Source organism: Parambassis ranga, chromosome 9 (assembly GCF_900634625.1).
Source record: "Parambassis ranga chromosome 9, fParRan2.1, whole genome shotgun sequence".
Taxonomy (NCBI): domain Eukaryota; kingdom Metazoa; phylum Chordata; class Actinopteri; family Ambassidae; genus Parambassis; species Parambassis ranga.
The window spans coordinates 16,228,033-16,251,562 of NC_041030.1; the positions used below are offsets into that span (position 1 = coordinate 16,228,033).

Sequence of the window (23,530 nt, forward strand, 5' to 3'; positions counted from 1 at the left end):
TAAAATAAGTTAATTAAATAATTTTTTCGAGCTGTCCGTGAAGGCAGCATTAATCACAGAGTAGAGCAGCACACCGGTAATGTCTCATCTGAGGACAGGACGGTATTATGAGCTGAAGAAATCCAGCAGTGTTATGATGGTTTGTGAGCAGCTGAACGGGTGAGCGGCTCTTCCCGTGTGTGGTGGTGTTTTTAGATTAGATTTAGTCTTTAGTCGTGGAGTGTTTTTGACTTAGTCTGTAGGTTTTAAAGGAAAGGAAACAGCTCCTGGTAGACTTAGCTTCTCGGACAGAGAGACAGTCTCGGGACAATGACGCTGGTGTGTTTTAATTGTATGCTGGAATAGCGAGACATGTGCAGCAGACACGCTGCGTCTCGTCTCTCCTAAAAGCAGCCGGAGACGCCGGGACAGTCGGGACCTGAAATATTTTACAAAGACAAACACCGGAGGAGGACAACGGAGACGCAACATGTTTGAAGCGTCGGGAATTCCGCTCATCCTGCTGGACATTACCTGTCTGATCCTCGGTACGTCAATCCCATCCTCCTCTCACTGCTTAACACGCATTTTAATCCGTTTATTTAATTTAAGTGTAAGTTTAGGCCTGTTTGATCAGGGCATTACATGAAGTTCTAGTTAAAGCAAATCCATTCAGAAAAACTGCATCACGTTTGTGGAAGCACGCCGGAAGATGGAAAAAGACTTAACAAAGTCCCACCCTGTGTGTGTTTCCAAGCAAAAGCTGTATTTTTAGCTCAGTTTCTGGAATGTAATCCTGCTGTGCTAATCCTGAAAAAAGAAGAGTCTTTAATGATCATAATAAACTGTACTTCTTGTGGGACTCCCGGCTCAGTTTGATGAGAATGGACATGTTTGGACACACTGTGATTTATGTGCTCCATGCTTAGTCAGTGTCTTGTGGTTGGCTCTGCTGCTGACTGTACACAAATCCCCTCAGTTTGTTTGGAGCTGGCAATCAAAAAGTGTCTGTACGGAAACCTTGAGATATAAAGTATATATGAGGCCGTAGTAGTGTTACAGCATAAGAAACCGGCACTCTTTTATTTTTATTTTTTTTTAGATACTTTAGTAATCCCAGAGGTAAATTGTTTAAGGCTGCACCACAGGCACAGGTGAAGTGTCTTGCCCAAGGACACACAACAATGACTCAGGGTGCTATCCCACTGAGCCACTGTTGCTCAGTGGGATAGCAAGTTCCTTGGACAGTTTTCAGGCTGTTTTCACTCTTAAATTCATATTTTTGAGTGGCTCTAATCAGAAAATGAGTGTTGTGCACTATTATCCTGGTTACAATCTGATAGCGGTAGCTGAAGTGCCTGAAATTCTGGATCAGCAAGTACATTTTACACACACAATACAGGTCTTCCTTGTTGCTTTTTGTTTTTTCAAAAGACAAACAAGCAGATGTTAGCCAAAGCTGGCAAAACAAATCAACAATGGAAAATCCCATGAGTGCAGCAGTATGTCAGCACTCTCTAACACTGGAGTGGATACAAGGGCTGGAAAAAACAACAACCTGGAGCAGCAAATACTCAGAGCCGTTTTGACACAGTTCTGTAAAGAGGAGTTGTTGTTTTTTTTTTGTTTGAATGTTTGTTTATGCTTTCAACATTTGTGACAATGCTACAAACATTTGTGCGTAGAGAGATCTCCGTCGTTGACATGGAAACCATGAGTTTTAAAATGGACACAGGATGTGATTTACCCCCACAGTGACGGCAGGATAACTCATTTAGCCTGAAAGAATCAATTTCAGTGATTGTACTTGGAAGAATTCCTGCTGTTGCATTACTGCGTTCAGTTAAGCCAGCGGTTTTGTAATATCCAGGGACGGCTGTGTAACTCAGAGCAGTCTGAGTATGTCTGAACGTGTTTTACTGCTGTTTCCTGTGGATAAACATCATGATCATTATCATCCTCATACATACCTTCAGTCTTCCAAATACTTAAATGCCATCCAGAATGTGTGCCTCTGAGTTTTTGTTGCAGTAATTTTACTGCAGTAACTCAAAACCTCATGCATTTAATTCAGTTATTGTGTAACATTACACCCTTGTATGGGTGAGCACACACACACAGAGAGAACCCATGTGTGACAACAGTTAAACGTTTTTAGAGGAGAAAACACGTGCATAATTCCATCAGATCACGTTTCCTGTGACTAAGTTGTGATGTGTAAACAGCAGCGGCTCAGCACTGAGACCACGCAGCAGTCTGTGAATAATAAAAAATACTTTGTTTATGTGCCTCTTTTGTCTTTTCAACAGTTGGACTCCCATTTTTCATCCTCACTCCTCAACACAGCCCTTTCAAACGGGGTTTCTTCTGTAACGATGAGTCCATCAGATACCCCATCAAAGAGGACACCATATCCTACCAGCTGCTGGGAGGAGTCATGATCCCATTCACACTCATTGTTGTAAGTCTTTCATCTCTAAAAGTCACTGCAGAAACAAGTTTAACTGCTTTGTGTTTAATCTCCTGTTTGCCTGCTTTAATCTCCTCCTCTCTCAGATTGTTTGTGGAGAGTGCCTTTCTGTTTACCTATCGCGCATCAAGAACCAGTCTTTGGGGAAAAAGTACATTTCCTGTGTGTACAAAGCAGTGGGCAGCTACGTGTTCGGAGCTGCTGCCAGCCAGTCTCTGACTGACATAGCTAAGTACTCCATTGGCCGCCTGCGGCCACACTTCCTGGCTGTATGCAAACCAGCATGGGATCGTATCAACTGCAAAGCAGGCGGCTACATCGAGAACTTCACCTGCACTGGCACTGACAGCTTCCTGGTAGATGAGGCCAGGTAACCATTGATGTATTTATCCTCCATGGATGTAATAGTTGCAGTGTGTGTGGGTGTGGGTGTGTAAGTGTTTTAGCCGTCGTAAAGTAATAACAATTTTATTCTGGTGACCTTTGAGACATTGATAAGATAATAGTTAAAATGAATGCAATGCTAAAGGTTACACAATATACAACATCATATACTGGAATTATTATTATTATTTATTATATAATGATCCATTTCTCTGCTGTTTTCACTGCCATTGAACTTATTCAGGGGTGTGAAATGTATGTCAGGATAGAATAGAAGTTATATTGTCATCGTTCGGTAAAATCATTGAGATGCAGTTTAGCAGCTTTCTCGTACATTGACCAATAAACTGTACAATAAAAAACTAAAGTGATTTGATTAATTATCTGTTTTGTGCAGACTGTCCTTCTACTCGGGCCATTCATCCTTCTCTATGTACTGCATGGTCTTCCTTGCAGTAAGTATGAACACTTCTGTTGTACATATTGCTCTGGATGTAATCTGTAATCTGCATGTAGGTGTGACTTGGCTGCTTTTGTTTTGTTTAACCCCCCCCTTGCTGCTCCAGCTGTACGTTCAAGCCAGACTGAGGTCAGAATGGTCAAGGCTGCTGCGTCCCACCATCCAGTTCTTTCTGATTGCTACTGCAGTGTATGTGGGTCTTTCACGGGTGTCTGACTACAAACACCACTGGAGTGACGTGCTGGTCGGCCTCCTGCAGGGGGGTTTAGTAGCTGTTCTCACAGTAAGTTTCACCTGAGGTGGTATTTTACACAATGGTCACCTGACAAATGTCACTTTATTTATAAAGCATAGCTGTAACAAGGGTGAATATGTGGCCTAAAGTAGAAGGATGTCAGTTACCACAGCTCTTGGTACACTGTCACAGAGCTGGCTTCCTCCTAGGGCCATGTCCATGCAGCTACTCACAGCTTTCAGGCTCATGAAACTCTTCACAAGAGATTTCTCCTGCTATCTGTTACCATTTTCAACCAAAGATGTCAGTAAAGCCAAATAGGTGATGGCTTCTATTTCCTGGGATGCAGAAGGAGTGCTGGTGGACTAGTGAGAAAAGTGTCATTCTTTGGCCTAAGTACACTACTGGAGAGGAAAAGAAAGATTTATTGTTGGAAACTGATGAATGAGTTCTCTTACTCCAGGACAACACTACAGCGCACACCACATTTATGGAAGTCTGTATTTTCCTCCATCTTTACTGCAGAACTTTAACTTGCTGCTGTTGTCTGCAGGTGTTCTGCGTCTCTAACTTCTTTGAGCAGCCGGTGGAGCCGGTGGTGTCGCAGGAGGAAGAAGCTTCACATGACAGTTTACAGGAAAACCCTTCTAATGGGAACCACTATGGCAGCACTGACTGAAGCATGAGCCATCGCTGCAGGCTGCGGACTGGTGATGAGGGTGCGGGTGGGGGGGGGGGGGGGGGATGATGCAGAAGCATCTGCAAAGTTTTGGGTAAATCCAACATCTTAAAGCTTTTTTGATATGATGATGATATAAAACAGCATGTTGGTTTTACATTAGGAAAAAAAGTCGCTTTTTTTTTTTACAGTATGTGCTTGTTTGGAAATGTGGCTGCTGGTGTATATTGGTGTGATGTTGCCATTATGAATGAATGAAATTCTTTTTGCCCAGAATATAATGAGCGTCTTGTGTGCGCACTGCGAGCAGGCTTATATGGAGGCCTGGTACCTGTGAATAAGAAAACCAGGACTCTCCTTAAAAACACAGACAGAACTCAGAAGTAATATATTTATATTCATTTTTTTTGCCTTAGATTTGTGCTGCTACCTGCTATTGAATCATTTCCCTGATATAATTGTATGTATGAAATATACAGTTCTCTTTTTTTAATAGTATGTATAAAGTTCTTTATGTTTGTATCCACACAGACGCTGTTCTGTAGAGCAGTACTGGGACAAAATGAGATAAATAAAGAGGATGCCATTTTGCTACTTTGATACAAACAAAGAAAAATGAGTCCTGTGTGTTTGGTTTGCAGAAATTACAGATGAGTGAAGTGTTGATGACGGGCCTGTGAGTAAATAAAGCACAGGATCGAGGAAAGAGAAACAAACACCATAACTCAGGAACAAGCACGGCTCTGGGTGTGTGACTTCCTCGGCTGTTTTGTTTTCTCCATGATATCACTGTGGATACAGGGAGTAAACACCAACATGTCTGAGTGTAGGATGTGCCTGACATGTCAAGTCCTATCACAGCAGCTGTATGTTGACTGGCGCTTTAGTACTAAGCAGAATCCAGACTCTCACTTTTTGTCTGGCTGAGCACTTGTGTAATTTTTTAGGAATGTGTTGATGTGTGAAATTCCTTCAGAGAAACTTACTATTGTCTTTCTATTGATTTAACTCCTGTTTAAATGCTGCTCAGCAAATTAGATTTAGAAGCCAGACAGCACTTTCATTTGTTCATATTTAGGACACAGGCGTATTTTGGCATAATATGCACTTTAACTTAAATCTACACATATGCATGTGATGCAGAAAACTATGTACACAAACGACAAAACAAGAGCCAGACTTCACTTAAACTGAAAAAGCTGCGTGTTATACTGCGGCTGATCATGTTGTGCGTAGCTTCACAGAGCTCTCTTTTGTTGTCACGCTGACCTCAACAATAGTCCGAATTGAAGGCAGCTCCATTCACTCTCTGTCACATGCCTCGCTCTGTCTTGCCAGGCAGTGATGCTGCTGGAGAAACAAATGACTCAGAACACAGTTCGACAAACTTTTAAAGAATGCAGTAAAAGATTTGTCTCATTTCATAACGTTATTTCCTCAGTATTGAGTGTGAGTCTGTGAGGAGAACACCTAAAGGCAAGAGGAACAAAAAAAACAAATGATGGGGAAATAACTGGTGCCACGGTGACATACTGATCGTTAACTGCAAGAGAGTAAAGTTTCAGATGTAGTAACCCAAAAGAACAAAGCGCACCATTGAAACAGTGGCTGAGTCTCTCATCTTGCTCCTGTTTGAGAAGAGAAACTAAAACAAGAAGTAGAAACTAGAAACAACCCACAGGTGAGAGGAAGAAAACACACCAGGGTGAGAGTTGGTATACAGTCATTTTAATATGAACATTTAAATTCTGTCTCTTACTTAATGTGAATTATTGTGTTTCTTTATATGCATAAAATGGGGGAAAGCCCTGTGTGCAACATGTGATAGAGAACAGACTGTATATAAGTTGATAAAACATAACTCATGTCAGTATTTAAATCAAATAACCTTTGGTAGGTGAACACTTCCACAGCTCAGAACTGTATGTACCGAGCCTGTGGAGCTCTACTATAAGCCATCTGTGGCCACCTACTGGACATTAACAATACACAAGATGCAGTATAATCTGCCACACCAGCTTTTTTTGATGAGAATTATTTCTCTAAATATTTTACAGGCACATTATCTAGCTGCATGAAAGCCATGTAGTGTTGCGGGGAGCCCAAAGGAGACTTATCAAAATTAAAATTAAGTTTGGCACCAGACAAGATTTAGCTTGTCACGTTTAAGTTACTAGAATACCTTTTAGCCCCACACTACAAACAAAATTAACAAAAAAGTCTGACTCAAAATTAAGTTACAAACTAAGGGAGAGTCCAAACTGGACCAGGGGATTCATATCCATAAAAAATAAAAATTCAGCAGTCTCTGGTCAAAAAGAATATAAAATGTTTTACTGAAGGGAGGTCAGGGAGATCAGGCTGCCACACAAAGTTTGTCTCAAATGTCCTGGAAACCCACCACCACTCTTGCACTTCCACTGCATTGTTACTTCCCTTTTGGTTGTTGAAGAGCACTCAGGTTGTTGCACCCGCTCTCCTGTGCCGCTGAGCCATGCTGTGGCGGTGATTTTGTGAAGTTGGTGCTGGTTTGGCTTCCTCTTTTAATGCACTTTGTTTTCAGGCTTTCTTCTCCCTCCGTGCTCTGCTCCCAGTCTCTCCTGCTGCTGCCACACACACAGTTGCACTCAGGTTCTAATTACTCCTGCTCCTCAGCCTGTCCCTTCTTGGCCACACCCTCCACCGTCTCAAAGGGAGCAGTTCTGCTACAAGCAACATTGCACAATACTAAATATTCTCACTGTTTTCCAGACATAAGACAGTACAAAGGGATTTACTTTGTGACCACGTCACTGATTTTATTACTGTTGTATCAAACATTTCAACCACACTTGTGATGCACTTTTTTTGTAACATCCTCTGAAACTGGTTTAGAGTAAGTGATGTAATGTTTTGTCGAGTCACTCTAAACCCATTTAGCTCGCCTACTCTCCTTAATATAATGCTCCTATGAACAAGTAATTACAGTAAACAGCAATTCATGAACGTATGGTGTAATGTTTGTGTCTGTACTTTAATACAATGAAACAGACCAATTCCAAATAGGAAATGTTTCCATTCTTCTTCTGCCACTGAAGTCTGCTAAGAGTGAACCAACTTAAACTCTCAACTTAAGTGCACAATCAGAAGGAGTTTTACAACACGGTAGGGTTGTAAAATTTTATTTGGAGAAATCTGTACATGGAGGTTTTTGGCCTTCAGTGTGTTCACATATATAAGCATCATGGGGAGACAGACAGGTAGCTCACTGAAGATCAAGAGAAGTGCTAGGCATTTACTCAAAACTGGACAGGAAGTTCAGTACAATCTGCTTCAGTTTAGCATCTGATGCCTCTGAGATCTTGCCGTCAGCCCTGAAAAAGAAAATCATCCAGTCAACCAGGGTTTTACATGAACTGACACACAATGTGGCCGAAGTAATGTTTCTCACTTGATTGCAGCAAGCAGGTCCTGTTGCTGGCTGAGGATGTGCTGCAGGAAAGCCTTCTCGAACTTTGTGATCTTGCTGGGCTCCATCTTGTCCAGGTGACCTCTGACACCAGCGTAGATGACTGTTACCTGCTCCTCAATGGCCATGGGAGCTGGAGTGGAGAGAGACCGTTGAGTTGTATTTTAGGACATACAATACTGCAGCATAACATTTTTAGTGTAGAAGATGCTGAAACTCACAGTACTGTCCCTGCTTCAGCAGTTCAGTAAGCCTGACACCCCTGTTAAGGAGCTGCTGGGTGGCAGCGTCCAAGTCAGAACCAAACTGTGCAAAGGCAGCCACCTCACGGTACTGAGCCAGCTCCAGCTTCATGGTTCCAGCCACCTACGAGGTAGAAAAACTCACGTTACTAAAGTCTGTCTTCCTACTGGATGAAGGTAGAATCCATAGCCAGATCTTACCTGCTTCATGGCTCTGGTCTGGGCAGCAGAGCCTACTCTGGACACAGACAGACCCACGTTGATAGCTGGGCGAATACCCTTGTAGAACAGCTCAGTCTCCAAGAAGATCTGTAGCAGACCCACAATGTTAGTACAGAATATCTTCTGATGTTGCAGATCCCTCCCACAACAGCTGAAAAACCATTTATGGACAAACCTGTCCGTCTGTGATGGAAATGACATTGGTGGGGATGTAGGCAGACACGTCACCAGCCTGAGTCTCAATGACAGGCAGAGCAGTGAGGGAACCGCCACCAAAGTTGTCATTCATCTTGGCAGCTCTCTCCAGCAGACGGGAGTGCAGGTAGAACACATCACCGGGGTAGGCCTCACGACCAGGAGGACGACGCAGCAGCAGGGACATCTGACGGTAGGCAACAGCCTAACAGCAGGGGAAAAAAAATGAACACCGGTGTTCATACAAACTATATAGATTACAGTATCAACTTATTTTGAACTGAATCTTTTTTTCTTTTGTTAAAATAACAGGGATGTTAAGTTCTTACCTGCTTGGACAGATCATCATAGATGATCAGGGCATGCTTGCCATTGTCTCTGAAGTACTCTCCCATAGAGCAGCCAGAGTATGGGGCCAGGTACTGCAGGGGAGCAGCATCAGAGGCGGTGGCAGAGACCACAATGGTGTACTTCATGGCGTCGGCGTCAGTCAGCCTCTTCACCAGCTGAGCCACAGTGGACCTCTTCTGTCCAATGGCAACGTAAATGCAGTACAGCTTCTTCTTCTCATCAGTTCCCTCGTTGAAACGCTTCTGGTTAATGATGGTGTCGATGGCAATAGCAGTTTTGCTGCAATGAAATGGAAGAATATGTAGAAAGTCTGCAGATATAGTTGACACAGATAAATGCAATGACAGAAATAACTTAAATAATTATCTTTTTTTAGCATCATTACCCAGTCTGCCTGTCACCAATGATCAGCTCACGCTGGCCTCTGCCAATGGGTACCAGACTGTCCACAGCCTTGATACCAGTTTGCATGGGCTCCCTCACAGAGATACGGGGGATGATACCAGGGGCTTTCAGACCCACACGCCTACGGGTATTAGAGCCCAAGGGTCCCTGTGAAAGAATAATGATTTTCCTGGTGAGCAATAAGAATTTAACATTGATTTTCAAACTACAATGTCAAAATCAAATAACCTTTCCATCGATGGCGTTTCCCAGAGCATCAACGACACGGCCCAGCAGCTCCTCGCCCACAGGAACATCCACAATGGCGCCAGTTCTCTTCACAATGTCACCCTCCTTGATCAGTTTGTCATTACCGAACACCACAACACCAACGTTGTCAGGCTCCAAGTTCAGAGACATACCCTGCACAAAAAAGACAACAAGTAAGCACAATAATAAGGTGCTATGCAGAGTAATGTAAAAAAATGTAAATTGACATTTTTTGTGCTTGATGGTGTCCTTTTACACATACTTTGAGACCAGAGGAGAATTCCACCATCTCTTCTGCCTGGACGTTCCTCAGGCCGTACACTCTGGCAATACCGTCACCGATGGACAGCACACGTCCCGTCTCCTCCAGATCAGCAGAGGTGTCAGCTCCCATGATCTTCTCTTCCAGGATTGAGGACACCTCTGCTGTGCCTGTAACGGGAAAAAAAAACAAGGTAATGAAGGCTTATATAACAAAATAAACACTTGTTAAATTAATAGTCACTTTATTTTTTATGTCAAATAAAACTGAAAAATGTAATAAAATCATCTTCTGTAACACAAATCAAATACTGCAATGTATCTTCAAATACTTCTGGGTTTCATTATACAGCTTAAAATGCATTAGCCCAGCTGTTAAAAACAGTGTCACACATGAACAATGGTATGTCCAGTAAATTGGGATCAAAATGACCACTTGTCAGTTTCACAGAGAAATTACAAATATGAACTTTGTAATCATGGTATCACCTTCACAAATTTACATGTTGTGTGAAGGATAGTTTCTGACTTTCTCACCTGTCTTCTGCAGCCATGGTCTGTGTGTGTGGAGGTGGTTGACCCCAACGCAGGCGGCCGGTACAGTCTTGGCAACCTGGGTTCAATGACAGCCTTCATTAAACGTTTAAACTGCAAATCCCCACTTGACAACAGATTATGCAGCGATGATTACAAATGCGCACTTTGAAAGGTGAGCCATTGTTGCGCTGTGCAGCGGAGAGGGCATGCGCTGTCAAGCTTTCTGACCTTCAAAGCATGGCTGAATGAGCCGTTAGCATAAAGCTAGCATTAGCTAGCACGCTAACTTTAGCGATGCAGGTTGAGGATTGTCATTTCACAAGGGCAACTCCCATTAACACGTTTAAGTCAACAATTTTAAGACAAATCATGAATCGGGGGATATTAGCGGCGTTTATATTCGTATTTATAAGCCGGTGACATGTTAGCTAGCGGCCTGCGACGTTAACATTATCCTTCACACCCCCAAGGTTCAAACCGATATTACATAAACTTGCTGCAAAATGGTCACCAGATGGAGATTGTTTCGTTTAAATACTTACAAATCCAGCCCTTCTGGGCAGGGTTCGGGCCAAAGCTGCTGCAACTCTAACGGATAGCATTTTCTCGGGTTGCTAATGACCTGTCCTCCACCACTAGCGGCTCCGACCTGCCTGTGAGTGAATGTAATGGCTGAATGAACTCTTCTTCTATTTATGTGTCACTCGTGTTGGGTTTCCTGCTTCACCGCTCAATTCTGCCCCCTGCCGCCATGGAGATGATACTGTCGGCAATACCGGTATACAGTACCCCAACGTACTTTCCTCATAAACATTATTTTGGAGAAACAGAATTTATTTTGAACGTCGTTAATGGTTTTTTCTAGTTTGAGGAGAGTCTAAAGAAATTACAATAAAGTGAAACCTTTTGTAAATATAGTCTTATTTTAGACGGTATTATGCATGCTTAAGTGAAGTAAACGTGTTTGTACCATATTTGGAATTTTACAAAATTTTTCATTTGTGCACCTGAAGAGATATTTACAAATTACCAAGATAAATTAAAAGATGAATGACTTTTGTGAATTTGATTTAAAACTATTTATGTTGTGATAATAAGGAGAAAAAAAATAATAAGGAGAAAGACACTGTAAGCGCCACTGTCTTACTCCAGCTTCTGTAATAAATGAAATAATACAAATACAATATTGAATGAATGGGTCCCACTTTAAGTTTTATTGTACCAGATACAGTTTTACTTTTAATCACAACAACATTTTTTTTGTAATAAAATCGTTTCTATTACGGTGAATTGATGGACTGGATGCCTACAGATGCTTCAGCTTTGGTGTGTAGTGCTGCAACATCGCCCTCTTTTGCTCCGGACAACAAATGACATGTCTGCCTTTGTCAACGACAACCAGGCGAGTCAGACAGTCGTTTGGATTGGTTTGCCCGTAGTGTTAGCCGAGCCAGCCAGCAACAACCAGCCGCCTGAATGTAGATCCGCATGGGCTGCTTCTACTACTCAACCTCTCGAAATAACCCAGCGGAATCATAAAATAAGGATCCCAGGATGGTGTTAGTGCATGTCGGATATCTGGTTCTTCCCGTATTCGGCTCAGTAAGAAACAGAGGTACGGTATTAATATTCATATCGATCCAAAACATGTGCCCTGTTTATCTTAATATTCACTGCAGCTGTTGGCTAGCTAGCTCGAGCTTAGCCGTCGGGTTAGCTCCAGTTAGCTAGTTTAAAATTTCCGGTCAAATTAGTCGCAAAATTACTCGCAACGTGATCATTCTTGAATTTGTGTTCGCCGTAGATCAGTGAAACCAAACGTTTTGTGTAGTTTTCCGTGTGTAATTGCGGCTAATTAAAAAGCAAACACCGCCGCTACAGATAAGCTAACTGGCTCGTTGGCTCAGGCTATATCTTGGAACGGAAACATGTCTCACAAAGGCTTCCACATGTACAGGGCGTGCGGTTACAAATGTCTGATGTCTAAAAAACACATTCCGCACAGGCGATCGTGTTGAGCTGTATTAATTAATGATGCGCTTCATTCGTTTGTGTTTTTAATGCCGTAACGTTACGATGCATTGGAAGGCTATCGTGTATTTGCGGTGTAAAAACACCACACAATAGACGTAGCCTGTCCAGCCAGTCAGCTTATCTGTGCCTGGATGATGTCATTTGAAGATCATCTGCTTCTGCCAGCGCTCGCCGCTTTTCCACCGTCCTTTCGCTGATTATTATGATCGATACATTTGGGCAATTGTCCGGAGAGCGTGGATTTTCGAGCCATCAGTGCATCTGTCGCCCTTTTTTTGTTTCCTTTTTTTTAAATTTTGCTAATTGGCAGTTCAGCTGCTGTTTGTTTCAGACTGCAAAACATTCCAAAAAACAAAACAAAAAAATAATAATAATGATAAAAGCTACAGTGTAACATTAATTTCATAACAGTGGCATCAGTGATTTCATTGTGCTTTTATTTCTGTTCTTATTTCCCTGTTTCATAGTATGGAGGCTGGCTCTACATTCTGCATTTATCAGATCTTTGTCGTCCCCCCATTGTGTAGCTAATGATCATCTGCTGCTGTGTGGTGTGGCGTGGCCTCTGCCTGTTCTCTGCATTTAGCTGTATTGTGAATCCCTTCTTCATTTCCTCTTTCCATCAGAAGACGACATTGGTATTAAAAAAAGCACCCCCCCTTCCCCTCCCAAGATGTATTCAACCATAGACTTTCCATGTTAAGCTAAACTAAAACAATAGCTAACACCTAGACCACAGCACCTTTTTTGTCTTTTTTTCTGTCAAGTTGCTGTAGCACTGAGTTAAACATTTTAGCTCCTTTCTAGATATCAGTTGAATGTCATTGTGTGCCTCCCATCCAGTCTTGATAGACAACATGCTGTAAATTCCTGTAAAGTGGATACATTTTGCATGATCTCAAATACTGCACTGCATTGTTGAACACCAGAATTTGGCTCATCTTCCTTCTCTTCACACAAGGTGCAATGTACACTAATTAAGTGACCTATGATTGAGAGAGAGAGAGAATGAAAAAAACATGCAAATTGGAACCCCGTGCATGCCATTTGTACTGTTTACTTAAACATTTCAGCAAACGCTGTCATGTGATCGCTTGAAAAACCGCTGAAGGTACACTGCACCTGCACACTACAACCTGCCATAACTGTCTCCATTTTTGTGTAATCCTTTTGTTCCCTTTGCAAATTCCAAGCTTTGAATCACACTGAATTGTCAGGGCCGTTTGCCCGTTTTATGGGCAAATGAAACTATAAACATTTAAATAGGAAAACATGCTCACTGGTGGTTCATCACTTCCCAATTTACCCCACTAACATAAGACCAAAATGCTATCCATTTCACAGGGATGCCTATTTTCCTGCACTGCTAAAGAGATCCTCTATTAGTAATAACGTCTTTTATTGTTTGGTTGTGGTCTCTCTTTACCTTTTGTTCTGGTAATAGTACTTTCAATGCATGGTCACATTTATGATTCATAATTTTTGTTTATGTTTTTCTACATTGACTAGTGAAAATCCAATGTAATCTTTCTGTAGTAAAGATGTACCCTGCTGTACTGAAATCATGTGCTGTAGCCAACACGTCTGCTCATTGGATGCCGCTTTTGTTCTTTTTAACCCTATATGGAGCATGGTGGGCCTTGCCTTCAGTCTATGTTGTTTATTTTTGTTGCATGGATTTATACTATTTATTACAAACAAATAAGAAAGAAAACACAAATTCCACATATACTAATATTTTTCAATAAAGAATATAGTGTTTTTCCTAACCTTCAGTGTGCTTCTTGCTGATTTCCATTTATTGTCCTCTTCTCCCCTGTCCCTACCTGGCCCCCCTTCTCCTCTCCCATCCCCTCCACCCCCAAATCCCCCCAAATCCCCCCACCCACCCACCTCCTCTCCCGCTGTGACAAAGATAGACGATTTCCACGCTTCCTCCATCACAGGGCCCGAATGAGTCTATCTGCTGTCATTCATGGTGATCGTTTTCACTGAGACGCTTGAAAATGCAGTGTGTGCTACTTACAGTCTAGACTTTTAGCCTTTTGACCCATTGCAGAAAGGTCATTTCTTGTCTGCTCTGGCTATACTGACAAACTGTCAAACTGGAAATATTGTCTGTAAAGTCATACCGCTTATCTTCCCCTGGCTGTGTTATTTTTAAAGAAAACGGTACTGTGTTTTTCAAGCATGCTCCCAGTAAATGCAATGTAGACTTTGCCTATTTCCTCATGATTTTATTGGAAAGATTCCACAGTATGTTTTAGAAGTCATTGTTGTCTGTTATCCTGTTGAAGCAGCGACTCTATATTTGACAAGATCTGCAGAATCTGAATCTCTAAACTCACAGATGAGCCTGTAATAGCTAATTTTCCTCCAAAGTTACTAATCAAAGTTATTTTTTTGTTGCAATTTTTCAGCCCGTAGGTCTTTTTTAAGCTTAAGCACATTATTAAAACCATATTGCTCCACACAGCACAAGCTAGCCAGTCTTTTCCTCCCTGTCGAGCTTCGACAGCAGTCTGTTCACTGCAGTTGCCAAATAGCTGTGGTTGGAGAGAGTTTAAAAAAAGCATTCAGCTATTTCCTCTCGACACCAGAGCGGTCATATGGGAGAAGAATAGTGGATTTGTAAGACACGAAGAGAGTCGATTTCAGTGAAGCACAAATACATTTAATGTGAATGTAATGTGTGGTGGCAAAGGAATTGTTCTTTAAGGTCGAATAGATCGAGACTTGGCACTAAAACGGTATTTCTTACAGACAGCGGGGTAATAATGGTTTACCTCTGAGTGCACTGACCTGCTGTCAGCTGCAGAATTTACAAGAACTGAGCTGCCGTTGGAGTCTGTTCTGATCCAGCTCCTTTGTTCTGTGAATCAGAAGACCAGGAGTCGATCACCGGGTCGGAAATACAATTAAAGAAAGCTCACGTCTTGTGTGCAGCACCTAAAGTGCTTTTCATTTTCATGGTATTTGTGGTAACCATCATTTTCCCACCCCCACAGAAGTATTTTTCACCCTAGGTAAGAGGTAGGGCTTCATTAACATGCTATATCACACACAGTGACACCACATTTCACCCACAATTAATTCCAGCTAATCTCTCCCCTCAGGTACTTGACAACTTGTCCTTATCCTCCACAGGATCCCATTTCAACCGGCAACAGCAACAGCAGCAGCAGCAGCACAGCCATGCTACCTCTTGCCGGCACTTCCAGTTAGGTCCTCAGGCCCCGCTGCCCATGGACTTCCCCATGCCCCACCCAGGGCAGCCCCAGTCAGGCATTAACCCCCACCTGGCCCCTCCTGGCCACCAGCATGGCCCGCCACTCCACCCTCCCCTCAATCCTTTGCCACCGCCCCAGTTCCAGGACATCCCCGCCCCTCCCTTCCTACCTCAGGCATTACACCAGCAATACCTCCTCCAGCAGCAGATCCTCGAGGCCCAGCACCGACACATCCTGCCGCCCTCCAGGTACCCACACAGGTTTTTCTCAGCAAGGAAGAGAAACTGACAGAGCTGGCGATAATAACAAGTTCACTTACAAACGTCCTCCCCCAGATGTTTTCAAATGCTTGATTATTTGTCTTAGTAGACGCACCCCAGAGAGAGTTCCTCACCAGCCCCACAGACTGCGGCCTGGCTATGAGTTTGCTCCGCCTCTGCATGTTCCTCCTCAGCCTGTGGTGCAGCAGCCCCGCTACCTGGCTGAGGGCACAGACTGGTGAGCAGTGCTTCTCTTTGTCTCCTCTTCGCTTATCTTCAAACATTTTCCCCTTGCTCTTAGCTATTTTGTGTATATCTGAGTTCATTGTTCATTGAGATTTGTTCACTAAAAACATTGTATTTTTATATTGCAACATAGGTTTCCACAGTCTTTCTTTGTGCCTTTTAGCACCCACAGAAGTACCCAATTTCACTGTCATCTGAACACAATGTTCTTTGTGAAATCCTGACTTCTGTGCCCAGTGGCTGATTTGTTTTTGTGTTTCTGTTCAGGGATCTAAGTGTAGATGCTGGGCTGCCTCCCCACCAGTATCACATCCATCCGCTGCCGCAGCACTATCAGCACTACTTGACCTCTCCGAGGATGCACCACTTCCCCAGAAACAATGCCTCAACACAAGTGGTGAGCCCCCTCTGCCTCTGTACAATCAATCATGCCTGTCTCGATGAACTCTCTGCGACTCTCTGCTACTCTCTTCTTGGTTTCTCAGATTAATCTCAAACACCCAGCAACCCAGGGATGACCTGTGTCCCTGTTGTTATTTCTGACTTCTGCCGCAGAGCTGACGCTAGCTTATTTTCTCTGTCATCTTGCTAGGTTGTCCATGAGATCAGAAACTACCCATACCCCCAGTTGCACTTGCTGGCTCTGCAGAGTCTCAACCCATCCCGGCACGCATCTGCTGTTAGAGAGAGCTATGAGGTTTGTGCGACCACTTCCTCTCTCTCCTCCAGTCTACACTAATTTGTCATTGTTTTCAGGGTGACCAATGATCTGGACGGGCTTGAGTGTAACTAATTTTCTTATATATAATTACTCTGTGTTCCAGATGCTGCTCTTAATATCATGGCTTTTGTTTTCATTCCTGTTCCTCGAAAAATCTGTTACATTACACATATTGTGCACCTTCCTGTCCTTTGGTTGTGTATGTGTCTTGTATGTTAGACTTTGAAGTGTAACCTAAAATGATTTCTTCACAGGAGCTCCTGCAGCTGGAGGACAGATTGGGGAGTGTAAACCGTGGAGCGGTACAAACCACCATCGAGAGATTTACTTTTCCCCATAAGTACAAAAAGGTGGGCCTGGAGAGTTCTCACCCACCAGCTGGGTTAGAGATCTTTTTGATGTGGTCTAGCAGACAGAAAAATAAGGGAAATGTGAATGAAGGGGATGGAGAAGAAGGGTTGCACCCAGTCAGAAAGGATGAAAGAGTGTGAAGAAGGTCACGGCTCTCACAGAAGTTCAGAGGTCAAACTCATTTCTGTTGGCAGATTAGTGAGGGCGGCAGTGTGCACAGTTCAGGGTGAGGGATGACTCATCCAGCTGTCTGCAGAAATGTGCGTGAAATGAATTTAAAGAAACATCTACACCGAATATGACCCAAATACTCTGCAAAGAAAAGAGCGTCAGATTATTTGGCACACTGTGAGTGAGTTGTTGCTCTCTGATAGGAAGCATGATACCTTTTTTTTGGACTCAGACATAATGGTGGCACAAACACACCACAGCTTTTATAATTAAAGTCTGTTTACTGTTGCATCTCTGCAGAGAATACCCCAGGACCTGAAGATGTGTCTGGATGATGAGGAGCTGGACACAGATGAAAAGTGCACCATTTGTCTGTCGATGCTGGAGGACGGGGAGGATGTCAGGTATTCAAGCGTGATTTGGTTGTCCAAAGAGGAAGATGCTGCTTTATGCAGATGTGAATGTAGCTGTGCATACAGCATGTTGTCTCCTGGGCAATATTATTATTCTACCTGTCTTGCATGGCAATGAATCCGTTGTCAAAGAAACTGCCTCCCTGCTCTCCTTGCATTAAGATGAGGTTTGTGCATGAGTGGACTAAAAAAAAAACGCGTCTCCCTCTTCTGATTACGCCTCAACTAAACTACCTCATGTCCTAATTCATGAGGTGGTTTATCTGAGGTCTAAGCTTTCCCTTAAAAACCGAAATCTAAACCGTTTTAACCCTGGTTCTGCCACTCGAGGTTCAAAGCATCAGGTCATAAAATCCTATCACAGGATTTCTTTCTGCAACCTAGACCGCCTGAAGGCAACATTAGCATTTCATAAAATCTTATGATGTGGGTCCAGTGTTGTGATCTGCCTGACTGACAAAGTGACGAAACAAGTTTGTGAAAGAAAAGGAAAGCAGGAAGCAAACAGTATGTGGGAAAAATCTTTCCTTTAAAGCACAAAGATGTACGCTGGAGCAGCAGCTGCATTTTTCACAGATAATATAAAAATGTGAGTTATGAAGGGAAATTGAATCTAAAGAAGTCACTTGAGAGGCATTCTGGTGTCGATGTGAACCATAACTGCATCTATACTAGACAGAGTATGGATGCTGGATGTGACAGGAACCATGGATCAGATCTGCTCCTCTGTTTAAAACAGAAACACTCGATGAAGCTTATGAGTTATTTCTACATTAAACAGTTAAGAGAAATACAGTTAGGGAAAAGGATTTGAACCCCTGCTGATTTTGTACATTTTCCGCTAACAAAGAAATGATGAGTCTACAATTTCAACGGTAGGTTGGAACAGTGGGAGACAATAACAAAAACATCCAGCAAAATGCATTTAAAAAAAAATTATACATTAATTTGCATTTTCATGAATAAAATATGTATTTGATCTCCTATCAGTCAGCAAGACTTCTGGCTCCCAGGTGTATTTTATACAGGTAAGGAGCCCTCTCAGATTCCAAACCAGATTCCAAACTCTTCACCATGTCCAAGACCAAAGAGCTTTCCAAGGATGTCAGGGACAAGACTGTGGACCTACACAAGGCTGGAATGGACCATCAAGGTCCCTCTGCTCAAGAAAGCACATGTACAGGCCCGTTTGAAGTTTGCCACTGAACATCTGAGTGATTGAGAGGAGGACTGGCTGAAAGTGTTGTGGTCAGCTGAGACCAAAATCCAGCTCTTTGGCATCAGCTCAACTTTCCGTGTTTGGAGGAGGAGGAATGCTGCCTATGACTCCTATGACACCGTCCCCACCATCAAACATGGAGGTGGAGACATTATGCTTTGGGGGACGACAGGATATCTGCACCGCATCAAAGGGAGCATGGATGGGGCCATGTACCCTTCGAGGCCATGTGGGTGGTGGTGGGTATTCCAGCATGACAATGATCCAAAACACACGGCCACAGCAACAAAGGATTGATCAAGAAGAAGCATATTAAGGTGTTGGAGTGGCCTAGTCAGTCTCCAGACCCTAATCCTATAGAAAATCTGTGGGTCTGTGGCTGAAGGTTGGAGTTGCCAAACATCAGCCATAAAACATTAATGACTTGGAGAGGATCTGGAACAAGGAGTGGGACAAAATCCCCCCAGAGATGTCTGACCTCTGTGACTGCAAACAGAGGTTTTACCACCAAGTACTAAAGCACTTTAACAAAGGGATCAGATACTTATTACATTCATGAAAATGCAAATTAATTTATAACTTTGTTTCACGGCTTTCTAGTAAGAATCTCTCCAGATTCTATGGTCTTAAAATTTATTAGATAAACCGACGCAAATAAAAGTTTTTGTAATATGTTTGGAAGTGATTTGCTGTTATATCCTGACTGTGTCTCTTCTGTCTTTGTAGGAGATTACCCTGCATGCACCTCTTTCACCAGGCGTGTGTGGACCAGTGGCTGGCCACCAGCAGGAAATGCCCTATCTGCAGAGTGGACATTGAGACTCAACTGACCCCTGACAGTTGATAGCTTCTGACTGCTGCAGCTTCAGATCGGGTCTTGTTAATTCTCCATTGCCTTCCTCTGTGGAGGGAGGCCCTGCCAAACACACCCTCTCCCCCCCCTCTGCATCACTCAACGAGCCTGCCTTCTGAGACAGCTGTGACAGAGGATCAACAAAGCACACTCGCATACAACACAACGAGGGACGGAGGTTGATGCACAGATAGGTGGCTGGACTGAAGGTCGGATGAATGGACTTTGCTGGATGTAAAAGGTAGGAGTGTATGGACAGATGTGCTGAGGCTTCACATGACTCTTGTCAGATCGTGCACCCTGTGTACATTTCTCCATACCAAGAGAGAGACGACACTCCGACTACCAACCTCCCAAGCTCAGTGTGGTGTATTAAGGCCATTTCTCTGCCACTATATCCAGACCCTTTCCCCTCGGCCTGTGAAAAATCCTTTAAGCTGCACTCTGCCCAAGCCCTCAGCACATCTGTACAGAACATTATAAAATGATTAGCATGAGGTTGTTTGGTGTGAACTCTTGTAGCTGAACGCTTGTGGTGTAATGGAGTATAGTACTGAATAAGTATTTACAGAGTAACAGTGTTGTGTAGCAAGCAAAAAGCCTTTTGAGAAATATGTTTGTGAAAAATAAACCTACACGGAGGGTGAATACAGCTCTAACAGTAAGAATATTCAGTGTGCTAAATCATCGGTGATGGAAGAAAGAGCTAGTTGTGTAAAAAAAGGCCAAAAATCCCTCTTTCATGTCTAACATGGTTTTGGATTTACAGTTAGTAGATGCCATCAGAGTTGATGCTAAACCCGCTAACTGCAGGCATGGCTTCCAGTGATCTGTGTAGTGTCGTAGCCGGGGCCTCTATAACCTAGAGCAGAGGCCTCAGATGTGCATGCTGTATGGCAGGCTTGGGCTGTATCGTTAATATTGTGGAGCAGTAGAAACAGGGACTGTGTCTGTGCATGTGAACCGTATATTATGACTCTGATGATCCCACTCATTCATAGAGGAGGACAAGAATGCACCTAACGCACCCAACCCACCCACCCACCCACTTCCCCTCCGCTGCACCCTCCACTCCCCCATCCTGAGTAGACCAAAGTTGCCCTCAGACACTGATCTCAGACCAGTGTAGCATTTCTCTCCTAAAAGCTGTGGTTAGGACTCAAAGAGCTGCTAGCAGATCCGTGTCTAACGGCAACTCCTCTCTGTGGCCTCCCTCATGGCATGATCATGAGAGGCCGGCATGGGCTTGCAGATGCAGTGCCTGAGTCTTGCCATCAGAGTGAATAAAAACATTTGTATTACCTATTAACAGAACCTTATTGCCTATCGAACAAGCACATGTGATTTCTATATATTCAGTAAATGGCCTCTGTTGTGTATACTTTCATTTCAATCTGAGTTGCTCCCACTGTTTGATTTAAAAAAACAAAACAAAAAAAAAAGAGACCGTGTCTGGTGTTACAGGGACAATACAAAAAACTAGTTTGCCTGTGATATGTGCTAGAATGTGTATGATTGTCACCACCCCGCCCCCCCACCCCATGGTAGTAGTGTATGGTATTGCTAGAACAACTGTGATATGTTCAGTGATAGACGCTGTTTTCTCTGTATCATGCATGAACCATGTCGGCGTAGTTCACTTGAAGGAGGGTGAAAGGGAGAAAAAGCCATCCATTTGAAAAATACCAAACAATTGTTCTTAACATTTCTTTTATTTTCAAATGTCTCCTTTTTTCTGCCATTTCTTTTAATTATTTGTATGGTTTTTTTTTTGGTTTTTTTGCTCACATGCCAATTTGGACATGGTACTAATATGCTGAGTCCTTGTCCATTTTAACCATAGTGAAGAAAAAGTTGCAATGCTGCAAAAACCATATTTATTGTTGTTATAATGTAGCTTGTGTTTTGTAAATGCACTATAATATGGAGTTGCCTGATTTTTGGTTTGGTGGTGTGGGTTCTTGTCCTAGATTTTTTTGTGTTCCTATTCAGTTATGAGTATTTTCATGCTTCCTTGTGTATTATCGGAGGGTAACTTGACTGTTTGTGTTGCGTTTTTTTTTCTTTTTGTATGAAACCTCCATCCAAAAAACTACAGATGGATGAAAATGGAGGTTGCTAGTTCACATAGAATGCTGTGATTAAAGATGCCTTAAGTATTTAACAATCATTATTTATTACTAACTGTAGCTAGCTAGCTATTGTGGTGGAATATTTAATGTCTCTATCTCATAACTTTGCAATTTAATCAATATATTTATTTAAAATAACACAAAATATTAAAAAAAAAGAATACCTCATTATGCATTGGTCGGTGGGGATGCTTCTGCATGCCGTCTGTGTTTTCTTTTTCAGAGGAGAAAAAAAAAAAAGGAAAGGTGGTTGAAAAATTGACTGGGGGGGGGTTGTTTCCCAACACGTTTTCTAGCCAGCATGGTGCTGTTGATCTGGATAACATTCCTTTCATATCATCTTTGAATTTTTACTTTGAACGTTTTTTTGTTATCACCCCTGCTTTGATCCAAAGCAGACGTCGTGTTTGTCTTAGCCTTTCTTTTGCCATGTGATACTGCTTTGCTTTGTCATAATCAGTCATATTTGATTTAGCCTTCGACATATTTTTCATTTTGAATTTTGACCCATGTTTATGACATCCATCATATCTGGATCTGCTTATTATTTTAGGACCCACCTAACGAGCTGTATTATTATGTTCTTACGTTTCGCTGGCACTTGCTTTGTGTTGGATTTTGGGATATATCTAACATGCTAACTTGAGCCATTGATCTTATTGAGCAAACTTCTGGTGTACTGTGGTTATACAATATAGATGTTTTACACCTGGGTATAATAAGCTAACTACGTTTTCGGTGTGCATTTCTTATTAATACTCTACTAATCCTGCAAATTATTCTATAACATGTATCCAATTGGAATGAAGCTGGCTGGTCTTTCTATTATTATTATTTCATTTCGTGCTCTCACTGGCCTTACCCCATGCCCTCCACAGTGTACCCCATAACTCCAGAGCGAACTGGACAGTAGCCATAGTATTAACTCAAGCTGATGAACCGGAATGAACAGTAGAACTTAAAGCACAAGCTTTTTAATGCATGTCCTTCTCAGGTTTTCCTATGTGTATGTGGGAGTAGCTCTGTAGATGTGTTTAATATGATGCTGTACCTTCTTGAATATTTCAGATGTTTCTTTGCTGCTGAAAAAATGTTGATTATTAACCTGCCAGTGAAAAAGGGAAGTGGCCATCTTTGTACAACACACTGCTGTTTTGCTGTAACCGCGCAATGTTTTATGATCTTGAGTATTTTATAGAAAAGTAGAAGTATGTATCAATAATATGAAAGCAATAGCTAAATCATAATGAAGAATAACATGATCAGTGAATATTGTGGAAAATCTTTAGATTCACTCTGGGTGGATTTTGTACTGTATTTATTACTAATGATGATGCAAAAAGTTGCATAGCTTAACCCAAACTGTTCTGTCTCTTTTTTATTTATTGTCTTGTATATGATCTTTTTGTATGTGTTTTTCAAATAAACTGCCTAAAATGCTCAGAACTAAATGGGTTTTTCGGTGGTATTTCGGTGACCTGGATTCTCCGAACAAGGCCGGAGTTGTTGTGATGTTTACGTCTTTTGAAAGCCTTTTCCAAAATTCTGGAATCTGAGGTGAAATGTGCCAAGGTCATGGCCATGCCAGAGATTTAAACCAATACGGTGCTATACTTTAAACATGACATCATGTTTGTAATTTATGCTGCCCACACCTTGAAACCAGGATACATAGCAGAATGGGCTGGACTTTTATTATAACCTCAGGCAGCTGAATTCTGGCGAGATTTGTGAGATTACAGGAATACCTGACGATCCATCTGTGAGGAATTACCAGCAGCTC

At 42.4% G+C, this 23,530-nt stretch overlaps 3 protein-coding genes across 5 annotated transcripts; 2 read left to right on the forward strand and 1 right to left on the reverse strand.

The window, feature by feature from the left end:
- The first annotated feature begins 70 nt into the window (after positions 1–70).
- Positions 71–4,273, forward strand: LOC114442083 (phospholipid phosphatase 1-like). Its single transcript, XM_028415361.1, has 6 exons — positions 71–527; positions 2,289–2,440; positions 2,536–2,819; positions 3,231–3,288; positions 3,400–3,576; positions 4,082–4,273. The coding sequence occupies exons 1-6, from the start codon at positions 470–472 to the stop codon at positions 4,205–4,207; spliced, it is 855 nt and encodes a 284-aa protein (XP_028271162.1). The 5' UTR covers positions 71–469; the 3' UTR covers positions 4,208–4,273.
- Positions 4,274–7,352: 3,079 nt separating this feature from the next.
- On the reverse strand, positions 7,353–10,815 carry LOC114442081 (ATP synthase subunit alpha, mitochondrial-like). Its single transcript, XM_028415357.1, has 11 exons — positions 10,660–10,815; positions 10,118–10,193; positions 9,582–9,751; positions 9,299–9,472; positions 9,051–9,217; positions 8,644–8,944; positions 8,295–8,519; positions 8,099–8,206; positions 7,877–8,021; positions 7,638–7,788; positions 7,353–7,560 (listed from the first exon to the last, which is right to left on the reverse strand). The coding sequence occupies exons 1-11, from the start codon at positions 10,717–10,719 to the stop codon at positions 7,482–7,484; spliced, it is 1,656 nt and encodes a 551-aa protein (XP_028271158.1). The 5' UTR covers positions 10,720–10,815; the 3' UTR covers positions 7,353–7,481.
- Positions 10,816–11,469: 654 nt separating this feature from the next.
- Positions 11,470–23,198, forward strand: LOC114442082 (E3 ubiquitin-protein ligase RNF165-like). Of its 3 annotated transcripts, none has more exons than XM_028415358.1 (8): positions 11,470–11,732; positions 15,299–15,629; positions 15,748–15,879; positions 16,155–16,284; positions 16,480–16,584; positions 16,863–16,958; positions 17,431–17,534; positions 19,489–23,198. In XM_028415358.1, exons 1-8 carry the CDS (start codon positions 11,672–11,674, stop codon positions 19,604–19,606), a joined length of 1,077 nt encoding a protein of 358 aa, XP_028271159.1. In that variant the 5' UTR covers positions 11,470–11,671; the 3' UTR covers positions 19,607–23,198. The 3 variants fall into 3 exon arrangements, 2 of the variants coding, with proteins under 2 accessions (XP_028271159.1, XP_028271161.1); XM_028415360.1 differs by having other exon boundaries at positions 15,751–15,879; XR_003671307.1 differs by lacking the exons at positions 15,299–15,629; positions 15,748–15,879; positions 16,155–16,284; ... (2 more) ...; positions 17,431–17,534; positions 19,489–23,198 and adding an exon at positions 12,619–13,920 and having other exon boundaries at positions 11,481–11,732.
- The last annotated feature ends 332 nt before the right edge of the window (positions 23,199–23,530 follow it).

Bases quoted from the DNA above. Each gene is read 5' to 3' on its own strand.
- LOC114442081 (XM_028415357.1), bottom strand. From the start codon at position 10,719: ATGCTATCCGTTAGAGTTGCAGCAGCTTTGGCCCGAACCCTGCCCAGA. The intron at 9,752-10,117 runs GTGAGAAAGTCA...TTCCCGTTACAG, and splicing joins ACCATGGCTGCAGAAGACAG to GCACAGCAGAGGTGTCCTCA. The intron at 7,561-7,637 runs GTGAGAAACATT...TTTCTTTTTCAG, and splicing joins GACCTGCTTGCTGCAATCAA to GGCTGACGGCAAGATCTCAG.
- LOC114442083 (XM_028415361.1), top strand. From the start codon at position 470: ATGTTTGAAGCGTCGGGAATTCCGCTCATCCTGCTGGACATTACCTGT. The intron at 528-2,288 runs GTACGTCAATCC...TCTTTTCAACAG, and splicing joins CATTACCTGTCTGATCCTCG to TTGGACTCCCATTTTTCATC. The intron at 2,820-3,230 runs GTAACCATTGAT...TGTTTTGTGCAG, and splicing joins TTCCTGGTAGATGAGGCCAG to ACTGTCCTTCTACTCGGGCC.
- LOC114442082 (XM_028415358.1), top strand. From the start codon at position 11,672: ATGGTGTTAGTGCATGTCGGATATCTGGTTCTTCCCGTATTCGGCTCA. The intron at 16,585-16,862 runs GTTTGTGCGACC...ATTTCTTCACAG, and splicing joins CTGTTAGAGAGAGCTATGAG to GAGCTCCTGCAGCTGGAGGA. The intron at 17,535-19,488 runs GTATTCAAGCGT...CTGTCTTTGTAG, and splicing joins GAGGACGGGGAGGATGTCAG to GAGATTACCCTGCATGCACC.